The sequence below is a fragment of the Vanessa atalanta genome, chromosome 7 (assembly GCF_905147765.1).
Source record: "Vanessa atalanta chromosome 7, ilVanAtal1.2, whole genome shotgun sequence".
Lineage (NCBI taxonomy): Eukaryota > Metazoa > Arthropoda > Insecta > Lepidoptera > Nymphalidae > Vanessa > Vanessa atalanta.
Genome location: NC_061877.1, coordinates 6517525 through 6535965, shown reverse-complemented (window position 1 = coordinate 6535965; position 18441 = coordinate 6517525). Strand labels below are relative to the sequence as shown.

The window sequence follows — 18441 nt, the reverse complement described above, 5'->3', positions numbered from 1 at the left end:
GTACCAAATTGTTAAAATAATTTTGCCAAAATTCGATTTGAAAAAAAAAAACAAATTAAAAATCTATGTAATTTATTGATTTCATTGTGTTATGTTATTTATTTGTATAATAATTGAACGTATCAAAATTTAATATATAATAACATGAAGGCCTTATTTGTAAAATTAAGTTCATTATTTAAAAATAAAAAAATAGTTATTGTACAAATCATTACCGCGTGGAATGGTAACTAAAACGCTAGCAGCATCAATCAATAGGGAACCATTGAATCGCAATTCTGATACTCCTGCCAAAAATGAAACTCCTGTCACCAGTGGAAGCAATAAGGTGTGAAGGTGTTATAATTTTAGTAAAGGCACAATTAATCCGAGGTCCGAGAATTTCAATTGTTTTTTATTAGTTATTAACTATTGATCTAAGAGACGTATAATTGCTATGTGAATGGCCCATTAGCCTGTCAGCCTTAATTATGGATATACTGGACGAATTTAATCATCGTCCATAAAAAATGGTTAGGATGGGTAAATGGAATCGAAACGAATGGCATCGTAACTCTTTTATTTTTTTTATCTTTTTTCTACTACCATTATTTTATATTAAAAGTGTTTATACTAAAAATAACAAAATTCCAATACATTACCACCCTAACAAATTTAATACTAAAAAATAAGTTACAATTTACGCGTTGCGCACTCGCAACGACGTTAAACACCCCGTTTTACTTGCGGCACTTTGTGTAACGTAAACTTAGTTTGTCTACCGTCTATCTAAGAAACTAGTCTCTTGAAATTAATTACAGTGGTTAGACGTTATGATAATATAATTTTTGCCGCACGTGTTCGTAAACGTACGAATATTGTGTTTGGAGTATTTAGCAACGGTGCGGTTTTGTATCACATCTGGTGGAAGTCTGGATCGTGCGAGATTAATGTATTCAGAAAAGTTACACGGACTAGCGCACACTAACATTCTGCGGAGTGACGAGTCCTTATTTACAAAAGAGTAGTTTAATTATAAGTATATTTTTATTACTGAACTTAAAAAAATAGTGTATTCAGAATATGAAGCTCATAGAGTAAATGAAATAAAACAGCGGTCAATGGACGCTTTTAATATTTTAAAAACATACATAGCTTAGTAAATAGTTTACAAAAATGGACTAGAGTTTGCTTGGGCAGAAAATTGGGACAGTTTTAATACTTACATTAATTATTAGTAAATCATTTCTAAAAAATAGATTTTTGAATTTTCCTAGATTGTTGTAGTATGAGGATAGCATCAAACACTTGTTTACCTGACGTTCTATCAACGTATAATAATTACTTAGGACTTATACGTGCTGTGTAAGCTGAACCTCTCTAGAGTACGCTAGATGATCCTAAGCCCGTATACGTAAATATGTATAATAATTTTAAGTAGCTACAATTTTCAGCTATGAAACAAGTAAATTGACCCTGCGGTCATTATTGTAACTAGTAGTAGTAATGCAGGATTATTTCTTTTATTTTTTTATAAATTTTCAAAACTATCGTCATATTCAAAGACTTTTTAGTAAAAGTAGGAAACAAGTTCTGGAACAGTGTTATGTACCACTGCAGGCGCTTATATTATAACAACAAAACTAAATACTACACTTTGACATTAATATCTGTAAATATTTTAAATAAAAAAATGAACACAATATGAAAGAACGTAAATTACAACAAATTAAAAAGAAATAAACCAATGAACTAAAAGCACCAAAATAACATGGTACTAATTAAGCAAAGAGATTTATATAACAGAGTATAAAAAAAACAGAGATATTAAATAAAGAAAACAAATTAAGTAAATATTCCATGTATATAAATACGCTTTAATACCTTTGTTTTTGTAAAACGGCTTTTAATGTATAAAAGATTTATAAAAGTGTACTAATAGTAGAAATATTTCACTCGACTCTTTGTATAAAAACATTCATTTTGATATAATTCATTCATTGAGTATAAATGTAATTAGTAAGTTTGTAACGCTATTTCTAACTCCCACTATATTTATAAAAAATGTTAATTAAAAATTTCACAATAACTTTAGCAGAACCAGAATATGAAAATGGATTATTCATATATCTTTATAGTATTTACAAAAAAAAAATTAACTTCTCTGTAGATAAATAATCTATTATTGAATCAAACAAGACAAACAAAAAATACTATAACATAGATATTATATTTAAATTTTTAGATTAGAAAAACTAATATATTTAAGGATTTAACTGAACTTATTGCATTTTTTCTTAACGACTGAATTTAATAGTGTTTATTTTAATGATGCTTATAGATCAATTGTAATAGCATAGACAAATATATCGTAATTGATAAGAGTAATTGTAGTCGTTTGAATGTTTGTGATGTAATTTCGTACCCTTAACGATGGCTATTTAAATTTTAAGTGTCTAGTCATTTTTAATAGCTAAAAAATATACCTTATTTCTAAGCGATCGAATCTTTAATCTGGAATTAGTTCCAAACATTTTCCCCAAAAGGAGAGGAGGCTATATTTCAGCACTGGGGCATTCACAGGCTGTTACTTTACATCTGCTAGGAATAATTGTTTAATGAATAGGAATGTACGGACATTTTGATATGACTAAGTATTAATTATTTCCAATTCAGGAGAATTGGCGCGTCGGGGGGAAGGCCTATGTAGATTAATGTGAGCCGCACGTGATGAATCCCTTACGCCGTCAATGATAACCTAATTATGGCATCTATGATTTTATTTTTCGTTACATACTGCTTTTTTGACCACGTAGAATAACTTATCAGTTATCCAGCTGAGTTTGAAACGAGAGCTAATTAAACTGCCAATAGTTCATGAAAAATAAATTTTTTGAAGTTTTTCTAATATTCCTATAAACATAGTGATTATAATTATCACAGTCAACCCCCTGCACTCACACGAATTAATGTAGATGTTTTCTTTCATTTAAATTAACGTTTACAAGGCGGCTCGCGTAAACACGACTTTTCCATTTTGTGACATTTTTGCTTTTGTTTGCAGCGAACGTTAGCAACTACGAAAGCGGGCGTGAACAATCGACGCTGAGTCCGGAAGCCAGTGAAAAGGTCGTAGGAAGCTTTCAGGTATTTTTTTTACTGTCTCTTATTGGCTCAGCTGACCACTGATTTATCAGAATGAAAACAAATGTTTCTACTGTTTTTTTTGTTTAGATTTTTGGTTTGATTATCTTCAATTAAAAATATAAACACTGGCTAACTAGATGCAACCGTTTGTACTTTACATTTTCAACTGTGTGGGTAACCATTTTAACTTTTTAAAATCGATTACTTTATATGTACACTCAATTATAGCTACAATTCATTTCCAGCTTATCTATATTCGTACACTATGTATCACGTACATAAGAAATTCTCACTTTGTAATCTCAACGTTTTACAAGAATACAAACGAGATCTTTAATTCATCGATAGTCCAGAGTCATCCTGGATTTAATGTCACCCAAGGGATATGTGTACGCAAGAACGTGTGACCGTAGACAATTCCGGCATACGTGACAGACATTTGCGACCTCCTTTTTTGGTAATGTAAACGAAGATTTGTGACACGATCAAAAATCCCACAATTACCTTCTAATACAAAAAGAATATACACAATATTCAAGTAAAAAACATAGTGTATTCGTACGTTAGTAAAGTATAATGGCTTCTTTAAAAAATGCTGAGGATCTCATAATATCCGACCTATTCCGGTGAAGCGTTTCTATTACAGTGGAGCGCTTACAATAGCTTTTTTAAGTTCTTATAAGAAAACCTATTTCATGACTCTACTTATACTACTGGAAAACGAACTTGTTTCGTGAAGTCGAAGAAATTCTTCTTATTACTCGTGTTTAATAATTTTCTTTTACGTTTTATAACAATCACAATATTATTAAACAAACTTTGTAATATTTTCACAATAATTTCTAATGTAAACAAATAATTTGGTATATTAATTTTTTTTATATTTTTACATCAAAGATGAATAAAAATTTTGTAATGTAACATTGCCCATTTATGAAAAAAAAAAAAAAAATTCTTTTTGATAACATAGTATTTAAAATAACGAATTAAAATGTTTTACTAAATTTTTAAAACACATACACACACAAAAGTTTACATTTCATCTATTGATGAAGGCAAAAATCGTGAGGAAACCTACATAAGTTCAATAAAGTCACACATTAGTGGTCTGTCACCATCCCACAAAACAAAACAATTTAATTGAGGTAAATAATAGAAAATAGAACGTAATTAATGGTTAAAGCATGAGTTTTGGACTCAACACTGTCATTTTTTTTTATTTGTATTGAGACACAAGAACAGCGCGAGTTTGTTTCTCACAAAACAAAACGACATAAAAACTGTCGCCACAGATGAATCTTTCCGAAAAACTTTTGAATTTTTCAATATAAATTCTAACGACCGTAAAACTGAGTTTATTATGTCTTCAATACGATCTTTAAAATTAGTTAAGAATTTAAGATAATACCTAAGACAGGGATAATATGTACGTTGTTAATTGCTTTATTTGATTCTTTATATACGTTTGCATTTATAATTTTTTTCAATAGAGATATTGGTTTATACAATATTATTCCCGTCCGTCTACTTATGACATAAATAAATGCCAATGATCTGCTTCGCCAACGTGACTATATAAATACATATCTTGGACCAATAGTGCCAAAGAACCTCCGAAATAACAAAAAAATTAAAGAAAAAACTTAAGATTTAATCTCCTGTTATTTTGAAAACATATTATTTAGCTTAAACAGAAAATGACGCGCATATAATTAAAGTTACAAGTTTGAGATTGGTTACAAAATTATGTAATTCATAAATATATTAAAAAATATATAAAGCGTCTTCCGAAATAAGTAAAAGTATCTTGGTATGAAATATGTGTTTATTAGACTGTAATCTAATGTTTTCAATTAACCGATATCAAAAAAGCTTGTTAAAAACTACATAAACCTTTTAACTAAAAACCAAACTGATTTACTTTCCGTATTAACATTCTGTTTCATAATGTAAAAAATTTGTTGCAGTATTTAATGCATCATAGTACATCTAATCCCGACGATGTTTGGGAAACGACGGATGTGACACTTGAACGGGGTATTAGTGGCCTAGGGCTGAGTATAGCGGGTAGTGAGAGCGGCGGTGACGTCAGCATTACTCGAATAGCACCAAATGGCGCAGCCAAGAACGACGGCCGTCTGCAAACCGGCGACATCTTGCTGCAGGTATATATTTAATCCGAGGCATTGAATTATTTAAGGCCGGTTAGAGATTACATGAATAAAATAGCTATGGGAATTTATGCTCGAACTGTTGTATTCCAACGTATACACACATCAGGGGACGTATAAATGTTCCACATTGTATTTTGTTATCTAGCTTAATACATGACTGAAAAAGTATATGAGATAAGCATGTTTTTTATGTTTAAAGTAAATAGAAATATTAGCAGCCTATACGTTTTAAAGTTCTGTATTCAAAAAAATTTTTTCGTATTACCTAATACACTCGTAACATCAAGCGTTCTTGAAAACATACAAACGTGAACGGTACTCGAAGCAATTAAACCAAAAATGTCAATGAATCAACTGCTATTCGCTTGAATATAATCATTCTACAGATTTATGCTAACCTATTTAGATCGAAAGTTTGTGAAACTAAATTATGACGTAGAATTAAATCAATGTGCTACGTAAAGATAAGAATATAAATATTAATAAGCATTCTCATGATTTAAATGCCGCTATGAAAGTATTTAAGTCAAATTTCGAAACTTTCGCAGTGTTGAAAGATATTTCATAGCATTTCAAGCTTTATTGTAGATCTTGGCGTGAAATTTTCTTGTTGTACGATCCACCAAAATTATTCGTTTCAGCGCTTACAACTTTGTTTTGTTCAGTTTTATAATAAGCTTACTTAAACATTTTTAGTAAAGGATACATTAATTTATTGAGTACCATTTTTTTTGTATAATCATTAGTATATTTTTATCATAATCAATAATAATAATAAGACTCATAGTAACAATGCGTATTTTTAAGGTATTAATCAAAGCTATATAGGCCGAGGGGTCAGGATCGTACCTACGACTTAGAAAATAATTTTCGTTCAAAACATGATATATAAAAAAAAATGTGCTATTTTAAAAACATCAACAAAGGCAACTAATTAACCGCAAAGCAACAAGCTTATTTACATATTCTAAAGGGTAAATGAGTTAGAGAAATCAAACCCATACATAGAAGCAACGGTCTGTAACAATTTGTAGCAATATATGGCTTGTCTGATCCCTTTAAAATATTCAAGATTCAACAACAAAGGTATAGATTTACAAAATCGTGACCCATCTGCTTCATAAAATAGTTAAATCGTGTTCGACATCCGACGAATCGAGGTCTATATTATTCAAATTAATGTATTATACAGCAATTAACTTATAAGGCATATTCGGTCTTAAAATAATTGAGGAAATTTTAAAAACTCATAATTCGATATTGGATAGTACCGGCTTCTTATATCGTCAATTAATGTTTATTTTCTGTTTATGAATATGATTATTTAGGTAAACGACATCTCCGTAGAAGGTGCTCCACACTCTGTTGCAGTTGATGCATTACAAAAGGCTGGAAATGTTGTGAGATTAGTAAGTATTATATTTCTTTTCAACAACATTTTATTACGTAATATATATTTTTAACATAACGTCTTAGATCGCAAGGTTTCGGGCGCATTGCAATGTAAGCAATGGTTGATATTTCTTAAAGCCTTATTGCCGCTACCTATATCATATTAAATAAAATTATAAAAAACAGCAAATATTAATAAAATAATAGTTATACAACCATTGTTATAGCTAAATCAAAATGTACAGTTACCATGAAAGAAAAATAATAATTTATAATAGTTTTTTCTGTAGTTAAAAATGACGTGCATTATATGTTTGCATTTTATTTGACAGAGAGTTAGAAGAGCTCGTAGAGCAATGGTTGTAACACTTTGTCGTGGAATACGGGGATTAGGATTAGGTATCGCCGGTGGAGCGGACGATGCTGCAGGAGGTGAAGGCATTTTCATATCTCATATTGCTGTTGGAGGTGCCGCCCACCATGACGGTAGATTAAAGCTAGGAGATAAAATTTTAGCCGTCAAAGATGAAAATGTAAGTATTTTACACAAAAGCTATAAGCTTAATCCGAAATTTTATCATTTTAATATGAGTAATATCAGTTATTTGGTTGAAAAGATCACGATTAAACGATGTGTTAAAATGAGAATTTTGACCTTCATTCGTAACAATCAATTTAATCAGTCAAGTGAACTCTGAAGGAAACATTAGAAGTAATAATAGGGTTGTTCACTCACGTGTCTTTTGAATAATAAATAAATAAGTGGATAAAAAATATTCTAGAGTGTAAACATATAATTTTGTAGAAACATAAAATTGATGTAGTTAACTTTGACAAATCGTATGAGATATTTTTTTGTAATCAGGGAATTGAAACGTCGTTGATAGGAGTTACTCATGCGATGGCCGTCTCAGCGTTGCGTAGTACAGGAGATCACGTCACATTAGTGGTTCTGCCAGCCGCTGGGTCTATTCCGCCCGTTGCTCGGACCGCACCATTGTATTCTAGTAAGCTTAACAGATTAAATACATTTATCACACAATATTAATTGAAATAAGTATTATTAAGATAATGCCGATTTATTCTCTGGCTAAATGGATACCTAGTCTGTTTATTCCATTACACTTTTTGAAATAGATACCTGATTTTGATAAGTGAGCTTATTTATAGCCTATCACGATTGGAGTAGGAATGAAGATAGATTTAATTTTACTATTTTTAAAGTTCCGATAAATTCACCGACGCCCAACGTAATTTTTTTACGAATCCATACCTCTTTCACATAACTTATTCAAGATCACGACCAATGATATCACGTTAATTCAATTGCAAACTTGTTTATTTTTCTTTACTTCTCTTGCGATGGGCTATATGTAAGAGTTTAGATGATTCGAATGTCAACTGCAACCACACAATAGTTGTTGTACTTATAAAAAATTAAAATAATTTAAACATACGCTATGATTGATATAATATTATATTCACAGCAAGAACCCAAGCCACATCCTGCTCCACCCTTCATGATCTATCCGAAGAGGAGCTCAATAAAATACCCAGGTATTTTTATAATGCTGTGCACGTTTAGTAGCAACCGAATGCATATTGGCACCTATTCAAAACGTCGCTATTTTCAGTAAAATTAAGTTAGGTAACATTTATTTGGTACAAAAATTTAAACAAATAAAATATTTATTATTTTGGTTAAGCTATTTTATTTAATGGCGTATTTTTTTACTTTTATTAATATAATATTCTTAACTTTTCGAAATTTTATCAACTTAAGATTCTTAAGATCGGATCGATGAGTGTTTTTTATACATAATGTTGTATAATTATGAGGAAATCTTTATAAGGGGGATAAAATTGAAATAAATAAATATAAAATGAGTCTTTTGAGTGGACAAAGCTGTCTCATATTTTAGGCAGATCCAATTAACATTCGTTGTGTACAACTATGAAATATAATAGTACAATCGGAATGCTAGAAGTTTCATTCCGCTTCTTTTGTAACACATACAAAACAAAAACGCAATAATATACAACTTTATCGGCATTATTTTTCGGTTTGTTTATCAATAATTACTCGTCACGATCTCCGAAACTATAATTCCAATTGACTTGAAATTTAGCTAAGTTACTAGTACTTTCAGAGGCTTACTAGAAAAGAATTTTCATAAAATTTCAAGGGTTTTAAATGGAAGATATCGTTGTTTTTATTTTCAAAGTCGGCACGGGCCGTGAATAATAAGCGTAAAGCTGTGAGAAACAGGGTTAGGTCAACCCTAATAAGTTAATAGTTTGAATTATACAGTGTATGATTCAGTAATTTGATTAGCGTATGTAATAACGACTTATTGTTTAATTATGATTGAACAGATGTGTGCGCATGGTGCGACTGGTACGTACGGGTTCCCGATTGGGAATGGATATAGTTGGGGGCTTAGGAGGTGAAGTCGATGGTAGCATTGGTCCGGAAGACGATACCTGCGGCGTATTTGTATCCGGCGTGTCAACCGAAGGAGCGGCTTATGGATTGCTTCACAGGGGTGATAGAATACTGAGTGTTGATGGACGAGATCTAACACGTGCGACTCACGAGCAGGCGGCAGCTGCATTAAAGGTATCAAAGAATGAGCGTATGATTAATTAATATTACACGTCTAATGTATCAGGCTTTAGTGTTTTATGCCTTTGATAATAAACAATTTAATTTAATCTATTTAGGCGGTTTTTTTTTAAGTTCTGAAGTTAATTCTTGATAATATACCAACTATTAATCTCATTAGCAATACGATGTTCGTAATTTTCGTACTTAAGTTTAAAGTATTGCGAAGTATAAATTGTATTATTTTTCACAAAACAAGTAAAAATAGTTTTCCGTTGCATATTTGTGGATATTTTATGATAAATGGTTTATCAAAATAAATATGAAATAATTCATTTACTAGAATAATAGCATTTACAAACACCCTTTCAATTTGTGAATATAAAATATAAAGAAAAAAACTTAACTTTCTGGAAATGATAAATGTGTTAACAGACAACGTTGTATTTAAAAATGATAATTTGCAATGTTCTTTCATACAATTTAAGATAAAATAAACTATGAACGTGAGTATCGAAATTATAAAAGTGGTTACATAACACGATTTGTCTAACAGTATTCAGGCAGCGCTGTCACCATAGCCGCACAATATCAACCGGAGCACTACGAAAGGCTGCGCGCGCGCATACGGGCAATCAACGCGGCAGCTTTGTCCCCACACGCACACTCACGTATAGCCACTCATATACCAGTTCATCCTGATGTCCACGCTAGCTATCCAAGGTAAGACTTAAGAAATTTTATAATAACAACAATTTGCTATACTAACTAATCAAGTCGTATGTGATAAACTTCAAATTATTGCAATGAACGATTCGATATTTAATTATTATAATAACGTATGTTTCTAAATACAGTATTTCAGTGTAAATTCATATACTTAATAGATTCAATGAAATCAAATGCAACAAAATATTTACAATACATTTCATCGAACTGAAAACATTCTTGTGTGAATGCAATACCTGAATGAAAAGTTTTATTCTTTTTCCGTGGAAACTTGATATCTACGACACGAGCGGAGGAGTAAATTTCTATTTTGATGGCAGATATGAAAAATTATTCTGACTTTCTTTTGTTTTTTTTTTTTTATATAATTGACAAGTTTTATTGTCATCAATAAAGAAAAGAAAAAAGAAATCCTTCAATTTTCATTAATTAATTTGGTTGAATTTCGACCATTGTGCGAATTCTAATATATATAAAGCATCTTAGTAGAGTAGGTCGAGTTGTTGAATAACTACGAACGACTATTTTAATATAGGTTTATTTCGAATCGGTTTTATTTTCGATTTCGTAAACATGACGATATCATTTTTATTGTTGCAGGTAGCAGTGACACAATTGTGAAATAGAATATTCTTAAACATAAGACCGTAGATAGTGGACATACATTGTGGATTTATATAAGTATGACTGTTTCTATTGTACAACATTTGTAAATAAAATCAGCTGTTAAAATTTGGTGGTTTACCGTTAAATAAGACACGTTATTTAAATTTAATAACTAAAATATAATAAAAAGACTTTTTTTTTGTTCTAACTTTAATATTTTACAATCCAAAGTATACTTTGAATAAAAGTATGCGTTATCTAATGTTTGTGTAATTAAATTACATGAGACCAACTATGTACGGTACTTGCGCGTACTAATAAGCCTCATTCGATAATGACTTTCGTTTCAGTCAAAATACCAGTGGCCGTAACATGCCCAAGGGATTATTGTAAGATATTTTAAAAGGGATTTTCTTTTTCATCATCGTATTCAATTGATATCTGATGTGCTAAATAAAACGAATCATATGTTTAATTTTATACTAAAACTATTTTTGTTGTATCAGATGAGTTCAGCTATAATATTCTATTTGATGATGAGACATTTAAAAATGTTATTTGCACTGCTTTATGGCCACCTTTAAAGTTTTTGTTCTAAATTTGAAAAAAAATTCTCATTATTGATCGCACCATTTTGTTATATTTTAATAATAATTAAACACTTTGATTGTTAGAATCAACATTCTATATCATTCATTGTATCGATGTAATGATAAAGTTTTGGAACTGTGATACTAAAAATAAATGTAATGAGTTATTATTTAACTGTAAAAAATAAATATACATCATTAAAAATAATTTGTAGTTTTTTTACTACCTTTTGATTTTAAAATTGGACGAGAATCAAAATAGCCAATGTTATACTTGATTTTGGCAAGCATGCAAATAAATAAGATTTTAAATTAACATGGCTATTTTTATTATGTATTTAAAACGGGATATTTACCATGTATTTTCTTTTTATCTGGTGGAGTTCGATATTTTGACATTTTCTACGAACGTCTTGTTCACGAGACTCGTTTCAAATATATGCCAATAAATGTATTCAATTTAAATTATTTGTATATAAATTTTTTTTTTCAGTTCTACTTATTAAGACAACAACTGGATACTTATATATAAGTATATAACATTTAAAATTAAAAACATTATTGGGGATATTGGGGGTTATTTGTAAATCCACTACAAATATTTTGGATCTTACTACATTTTATTTTCGTGATAAATCGCAGCTCTTATCGCATGTCACCCATACTTCTAACATAAATATCTGTTTTAAACATTAGCTGCATAATTATTGAGACGAGAGGAAAAAATGATTATAGCGATTTGAATTAATTTTCAAATTAAAATAAGCTCTGTAAATGTTGCACTGTTGGACTTAGTCTTTTTTTGAGAAGAAGGCTTGTTGAGTTTGTTCCATCACGCTGGTCTTATGTGTGTGTTTTAGTGACACTTTACCGTTGAGCACTAATGAATTATGATCACAAAATGAAACTCATATTACCTATTATATGTAGTTCAAAAACTACACCACCAAAAAAAATGTGACTACGAGAGGGGAGTGTAATGGACGCGCGGGTGAAATATGAAATTTGGTTGATTTTTAAATATTTTGTCAATAGTAGAGGTTCAGAGGCTCTTTCACTATTTCTTAATAAATTATAACGGGCTTATAATGAAAAGCATTTATTAAGAGGTGGATAAACGTCATTGGCCATGCTCAATTGAGCGTTATCGATAAATATGCCGCGCGGACACCTCACACCCTGTCCTGAAAATGTGGAGAAAAGTGTCACATGTCTGTTCAGCACAACGTCTAGTATCGCACTGCTTTATTAGGCGACAGAGTATTTGCATAGGGATTTACGCGTATCTATTACGTCAAATATCGAAAAAAATATATATCAAAGAAGATATTTAGCAAAATTAAGCCAAAGGTCCCATAGGTATGTTATTACTTAATAATCAAACGTAAATAAAAAAGTTTTTTGATACACAACTTAGAAATAAAAGTAACAAAATGAGAGGGTATTTTGCATATTTGCTTTTATTACTTCTAGTTGGGTTTAATTTTGTTTGGAAAAGAGTAACTGTCTTTTATATGATAATGATAATGTAGGTAAACATATTATATATTTTTTTAAATTTTTTTTTTATTTAGTTCAATATCGACTACCGAAGAAAAGAAACGTACTCAGATAGAACCATTACAGCACAGATTGGATATACCCCTTAAATGTGATATAATTAATAATCCGTCCCAACTTTATAAGGTTAAAATTCATACAAAGTTAAATCGTGGGTGTAAATTCCAAAACTCCTTTCGTGGTGCGCGACTACGCCGTGAAAGGAGTATACTAATTTTCAAGTCATTCGAATCTATAATTTCAGTCAGTTCGTGGTATTTAGCTTATATATATTTTTAGTCAAGTATCACACATTACCGACCGTAAGACATATTTAATGACTTTGAATAAATTCAGTCGCTTATTAAACTACACAAAGAATTTCAAGGAAAACATCTTTGACAGTGAATTATCACTACGGAAATTGTATGAAAATTCTTTCCGTATACATAAGCATATATTAGTTTCTAAAAGTACGCGACACGAGCAACCTTCACGAACTTTTACTAGAGTAATATTTCACTGTATTTTCCATAAGTTTAGAAAGTCGTAAATCGACCAGCGTTAATATTCAATAAAAAGTTTTGGCCATCCTATCAATTGAAACATTGAATAAATGACATTTTCGATATTGTACTCGAATCTTCCATAAATCTTGCATGTCACTGTTGAAACAATATTTTTTTGTCATTTCTTAGTATTTTCACTCCATTCGTTGCATGGGAGTAGGACTCGCATACGGGTTCCGTACCGTTATCTATAACAACGGCAAAAAAAGTCATGTCTGTTGTATGGGAGCCCCCTGAAATATTTGTTATTATAGCGTCAAAAGAAATACATTATCTGCTCAAATTTCAGGTGTCTAACTATAACGGTTCATTAGATACAGCCTGGTGACAAACAAACAGACAGACGGAGAACGGACGGCGGAGTCTTAATAATAGTGTACTTTTTACCCTTTGGATACGGAATCCTAAAATATTACACTAGTGATTGACAATCAATAATTATCGTTATCGATATTTTATACCATAATGATAAATTAATTTAACAAAATTAAGATGGATATTTACATTCACTTTGTAAATTAATAATTTATTATAAAATATAATTTTTTTTTAATATAACTACAATTGTTAAATGTAGTTGTATCAACTTTAACTGCTACTATCACTACCGATAAAAGATATGATTATCTACAGGTATGCGTGTGCACGGACTGTAAATATCACATTATTCCGCACTTACTGTATTCCTTTTTTATATGGTGTATATGTATATACTCGGTGGGTTAATTATACTTTTAAATTATACAATACTTTTACTGATGGTGCTATATCGGTTATGTAACGCTTCAGGGATGTTTGCTGAAGCGATAAAATTTAATAAATTCTTATATAATACTAATCGAACTTAACTTGGAAGTTTTATTATTGTTATTTAATAAAACCAGTCAGTATTCGTTCCCCTAAAATGCCTCAATGACGATGCGTCCCGATGCCGATATTAAATGTGATCGTAACCCGGAAATAATTACGTGCTGCAATTACATTGACAATTAGTGTAGCGTCGTTATTTTAGACTAAATGTACAAACAGAAAACAAATCATATCATGGCATAATCAGCAGTTTCATGACAACTGCCGATTATGCCATGATACGATTTAAATTGAAGATCTTAATCGGATGACGGTCGGCCGAAGAAATTATATTTCGCTTTAAGTAAATAAAATAACTGTAACATACGATTTCAGGGTAATTTTGTTTTAAAAATTACATCACAATAATGGTAATTTTCTATAACAGGACACCATAACTTTGGTAAAATCTTGTCATTAAAACATTTTTTGAACTTTTTGCCTTCCCTCAAACATTTTAGCATACACCCAACTTATTTTAATAAGCCCATAAAGTTCAAACAAAAAACAGTGAACATAAAACACAGAGTATCCCGAAATGCCACAACGCTTATTGCTGACGTTTTAAATTGTAAATTAGTTCAATTTCGCTTACGTTGCATAATTTAATATATAATTCCAACTTTGTTTCTCTGATGAGAAATTAACAAACCGGCTATTTCATTATTATTATATTCGCTTGATCGCACAGAGAATTAAACGTAAATAAGAGAAAATTCAGTTAAATTATAGTGCGCTCTTTGCAGGTCATCTAGTGCAAGTAGTAGCACAGAATAAATAATACTATTACGGACAGAATTTGCACTCCTTTGATATCGAAGAAAGCTACCATTATACATATATAGCTAAACATGACATCTTACAATCAAAAATGCACTTTTATACATTGTTTGTTAACCTGACAATGCGCTGCTGAACATAAGAGTTATCGATACTATTTTATAGATTATAATTTTATTTGAAATGTAGTCTATAAATACTAACTTTTATAAAAGAAAGTCACTTTTTGTCTCCATCCGTCTGTCTGCCACTTAACGGACTTTTTAAATGAGGTTGGTTTGTTTATAAAAAAACATAAAAATGTAGAACAAAAGAGATTTACTTTATTTATGATACCATTTGTGGCTTTTGTTATGTATTTCTAAATTACTAAATAAAATATTACACATACAAGTATAATATAAAATGTTCTGTACCAGTTTTAGAGTTACACACGAATTCATTTTGTTCTAGATTTATATCTAAAAGATAAATAAGAACTGAATTAATTCTTGTAAAATTATAATAATGTTCTACCGTGTTATATATTGAACATACTATGGCAGAAGTCGTAAGTACCAAAGAACAACTGCGCAAAGTTTCAAATCAATCCGATGAACAATGCACGACCGCATATAGTAAGTATAAAAAATATATTTTTTAAATATAAGAAATATTTATGAAAGTAGAAAAAAAAGCTGCCAGTAATTGTTGTTGATTTAAATTTAGGAATATTCTATGTTAAAAATACGTTACTAGAATTTAATACAGTTTCATCAAATTTCCAGTGTTAAGCTAGCTTAAGCCACACTTTTTCTGTTGGAATGAAGCCTTATACTTTATTTACACAGTGACTTAGAGGAGCAGGTGTTAACACAAAGGCGTGTTGAATTTTCTATCGCATGTATTTTCTTCAAAGTAAATTATATTTATAATACACTAGCTATAGCTATTTAGTAGTGTCATACGTACACAAGAATGACTTTATTTTTATTTATATTAATTTCAGTAATTTTTTACTTTAATGTATTTAAAGGAAATGTCTAAAGACTTGAACGTACTTAAAAATAATTTACTAAAATTAATATAAATAAAAATAAAGTCATTCTTGTGTACGTAAATATTATTAAGCATGTAGTATAATCCTGACAACATTTTAATTTTTGATTACCAACATTAATTCATCTTGTACTGATACATTATTTTTTTTTAATTTTATTTATTTAAAGAAGAAGATACTTAATTTTGCCAAATAGGAGAACTACAATATAAATAAATAGTATTTAGGAATGTTTCGTCCGATACAATTTGAGACTGAAACCGTATACATATAAATATATTCGTTTCGGTTAGATTTACAACCGACTTCTAATATGTTCTGTGACTATTCCCTGCCTATCTTACTTAAAATATAATTTTAAGTTTATATTTCTTATATTTAAATATCGGTTTGGCTCGTGATTTCGTCTAGTTAGTTAGGATCCATATAACGTTGACTTTGTGTAATAACCGTGTTCTTTTAGAGCGTCAGAGACTATAAATTCAATCGACTATAGAGGAGTCAAATAAAACCAGGTTTATCTTTTAAATGCGTTTTTAATATAAATATTTTGTTTAATATATTTGAAATAATAATAATCGAATGTATGAGATACCGGTCCCATTTCCTTTAACACCTCTTACGAGTAGCTGAAGGATGTCGCTCCTACCCATCTTTATATATTTAACTCTTTTGAAAAATATAAAAGGGGGAGGAGGTTGAAATGGCCCCGCGCCCGCCATCAACTGTAGATTCCAACCATAGATCGGTGAACCTTCCTCGAGCATGGGAAGTGCAATTTTATAGTGTGCTAGCACTTTATTAAATAATATATGAACTAGAACTAAAGTCCAGCAGGTATCACAGCCGTAGCTGAGGTGTATAAAAGACTAATAGTCTTATAAATAAATTAAGACCGTAGTCTAGCGGATAGCACAGTAATAACTATGTTATTCAAATCGACGATTAGACTTAAAAATAAATCAACAAACTAGACCGTGGTCCAGTGGGTTTCACAGTCGTAACTGCGGTGTTTATAAAGTAGCCAATGCTACAACAATAATAATAAAAACAAGGATCAAAGTCCCATAAATAGTCAATCAGTCATAGATGAGGAAATCTGTAGTCAATGGGTTTAACCCTGGATTATCATTGCATTAAATCACTGTTTCTCATACCAGTTCAAGTGCACGACCATCAGGCGGCCTAATGCAAGCACAACGTTATTCGTTGCTATATCCACTGTCGCAAAGTGTCGTTTTATCGTAAGATAATACGTATTAATTCCAAACATAGTGGAATAATATTCAATTAAACCCATAGATTACCGCGTAGGAATCATTTAAGTGGATTTAGCATAATTTGCTATATTTTCTACCGTAGTAGGTTATAAAGTATGAATATATATATCATGTATCATAAACGTATAATCGTATTCTTTCTTATAACTAAGACTTATCACTAAATCGAACGTTTTCTTAACTAGCTTATAAACCTTGTATACGCTTCGCGTATCACGTTATACTTAAATCTATAACTATACAGTGGATATACTTAACTCTACAACAGGCACACACCCGACAGTCGATTACCTAAACCAGCTTCGAACTCAGATCATTATTTGCACGTGATAATTAACTTCAAAGAGATATACGCAGTCTTATTACTAAACTAGGTGTCCTACTACAATATTTCTTATAATATCCTTAACACTGGGCTAAGGAGGCGTCCCTAAAAGGACGAACATTTTGCTACAAACGACACTTCTCGTATAAAGCGATTAGTGCGCCATATATGTATAGTGATGCCAGCCTGGATGAAATCCATTATTTGGGTCCTTCACTGCATGAACGTATCACTTCAGCATTATTACAGCCTCCGCAACGCCCTGCAACATTCGGTCGTGATTCTGGTACTACCGATTGATGAGAGACATCAATAACGACATCGTAACGTCAACCAGCCATAGCTCAGTACCACATAGCACATACACTACTCTAGTAACCCGGTAAGACAGAGTGAGGGACATTACCGTATCGCCAAAGACGTTATACAGTAACCTCAAACCCCGAAACTATCTCACGTAGGCAGCCTCATTGGTAACAGAAGGAGGGACACTACCGTATCGCCGAAGACGTTATACAGTAACATCACACCTCGCAACTGCATCACCTAAGCAAATTCAAGACGACATCGCCACGAGGGACACTAATGCAGCGACTCTCGGTCGAGCCACACAGCCTCAGACCACGCGTCGAATCATCAAGAATCCACCAGAGTATATTCAGTACAGTACTCGTGCGCGATCATTTTGCATGTGCATAGTACAAATATATTATAAAGGTTTTGTTATTTAACAATAAAAATCTTAAAACATCAACATCATTAGATCGTTGTCGTCGTGATCGTATCAAACAGTTATACCAAACTTGGATCTGTTTACAGATAATAATTGTGGAGTTTT

General features: G+C 30.9%; 1 protein-coding gene across 2 annotated transcripts in view; it reads left to right on the top strand.

Annotated features, from left to right (window-relative positions):
- Positions 1 to 11154, top strand: part of LOC125065287 (discs large homolog 1-like protein) — a 32139-nt gene extending 20985 nt beyond the window's left edge. Inside the window, exons 2-11 of one of the 2 annotated variants that reach the window (XR_007119610.1) lie at positions 3044 to 3126; positions 5094 to 5291; positions 6629 to 6709; positions 7025 to 7225; positions 7558 to 7699; positions 8180 to 8249; positions 9069 to 9312; positions 9854 to 10020; positions 10627 to 10707; positions 10983 to 11154. Coding sequence is in view for 1 of the 2 variants with exons in the window: in XM_047672820.1 (XP_047528776.1) it covers positions 3044 to 3126; positions 5094 to 5291; positions 6629 to 6709; positions 7025 to 7225; positions 7558 to 7699; positions 8180 to 8249; positions 9069 to 9312; positions 9854 to 10020; positions 10627 to 10630 (1190 nt within the window). In the remaining variant the exon portion in view is untranslated. Of the gene's footprint in view, positions 1 to 3043; positions 3127 to 5093; positions 5292 to 6628; positions 6710 to 7024; positions 7226 to 7557; positions 7700 to 8179; positions 8250 to 9068; positions 9313 to 9853; positions 10021 to 10626; positions 10774 to 10982 lie in introns of those variants that run through there. The other variant, XM_047672820.1, reaches the window with a different exon arrangement.
- The last annotated feature ends 7287 nt before the right edge of the window (positions 11155 to 18441 follow it).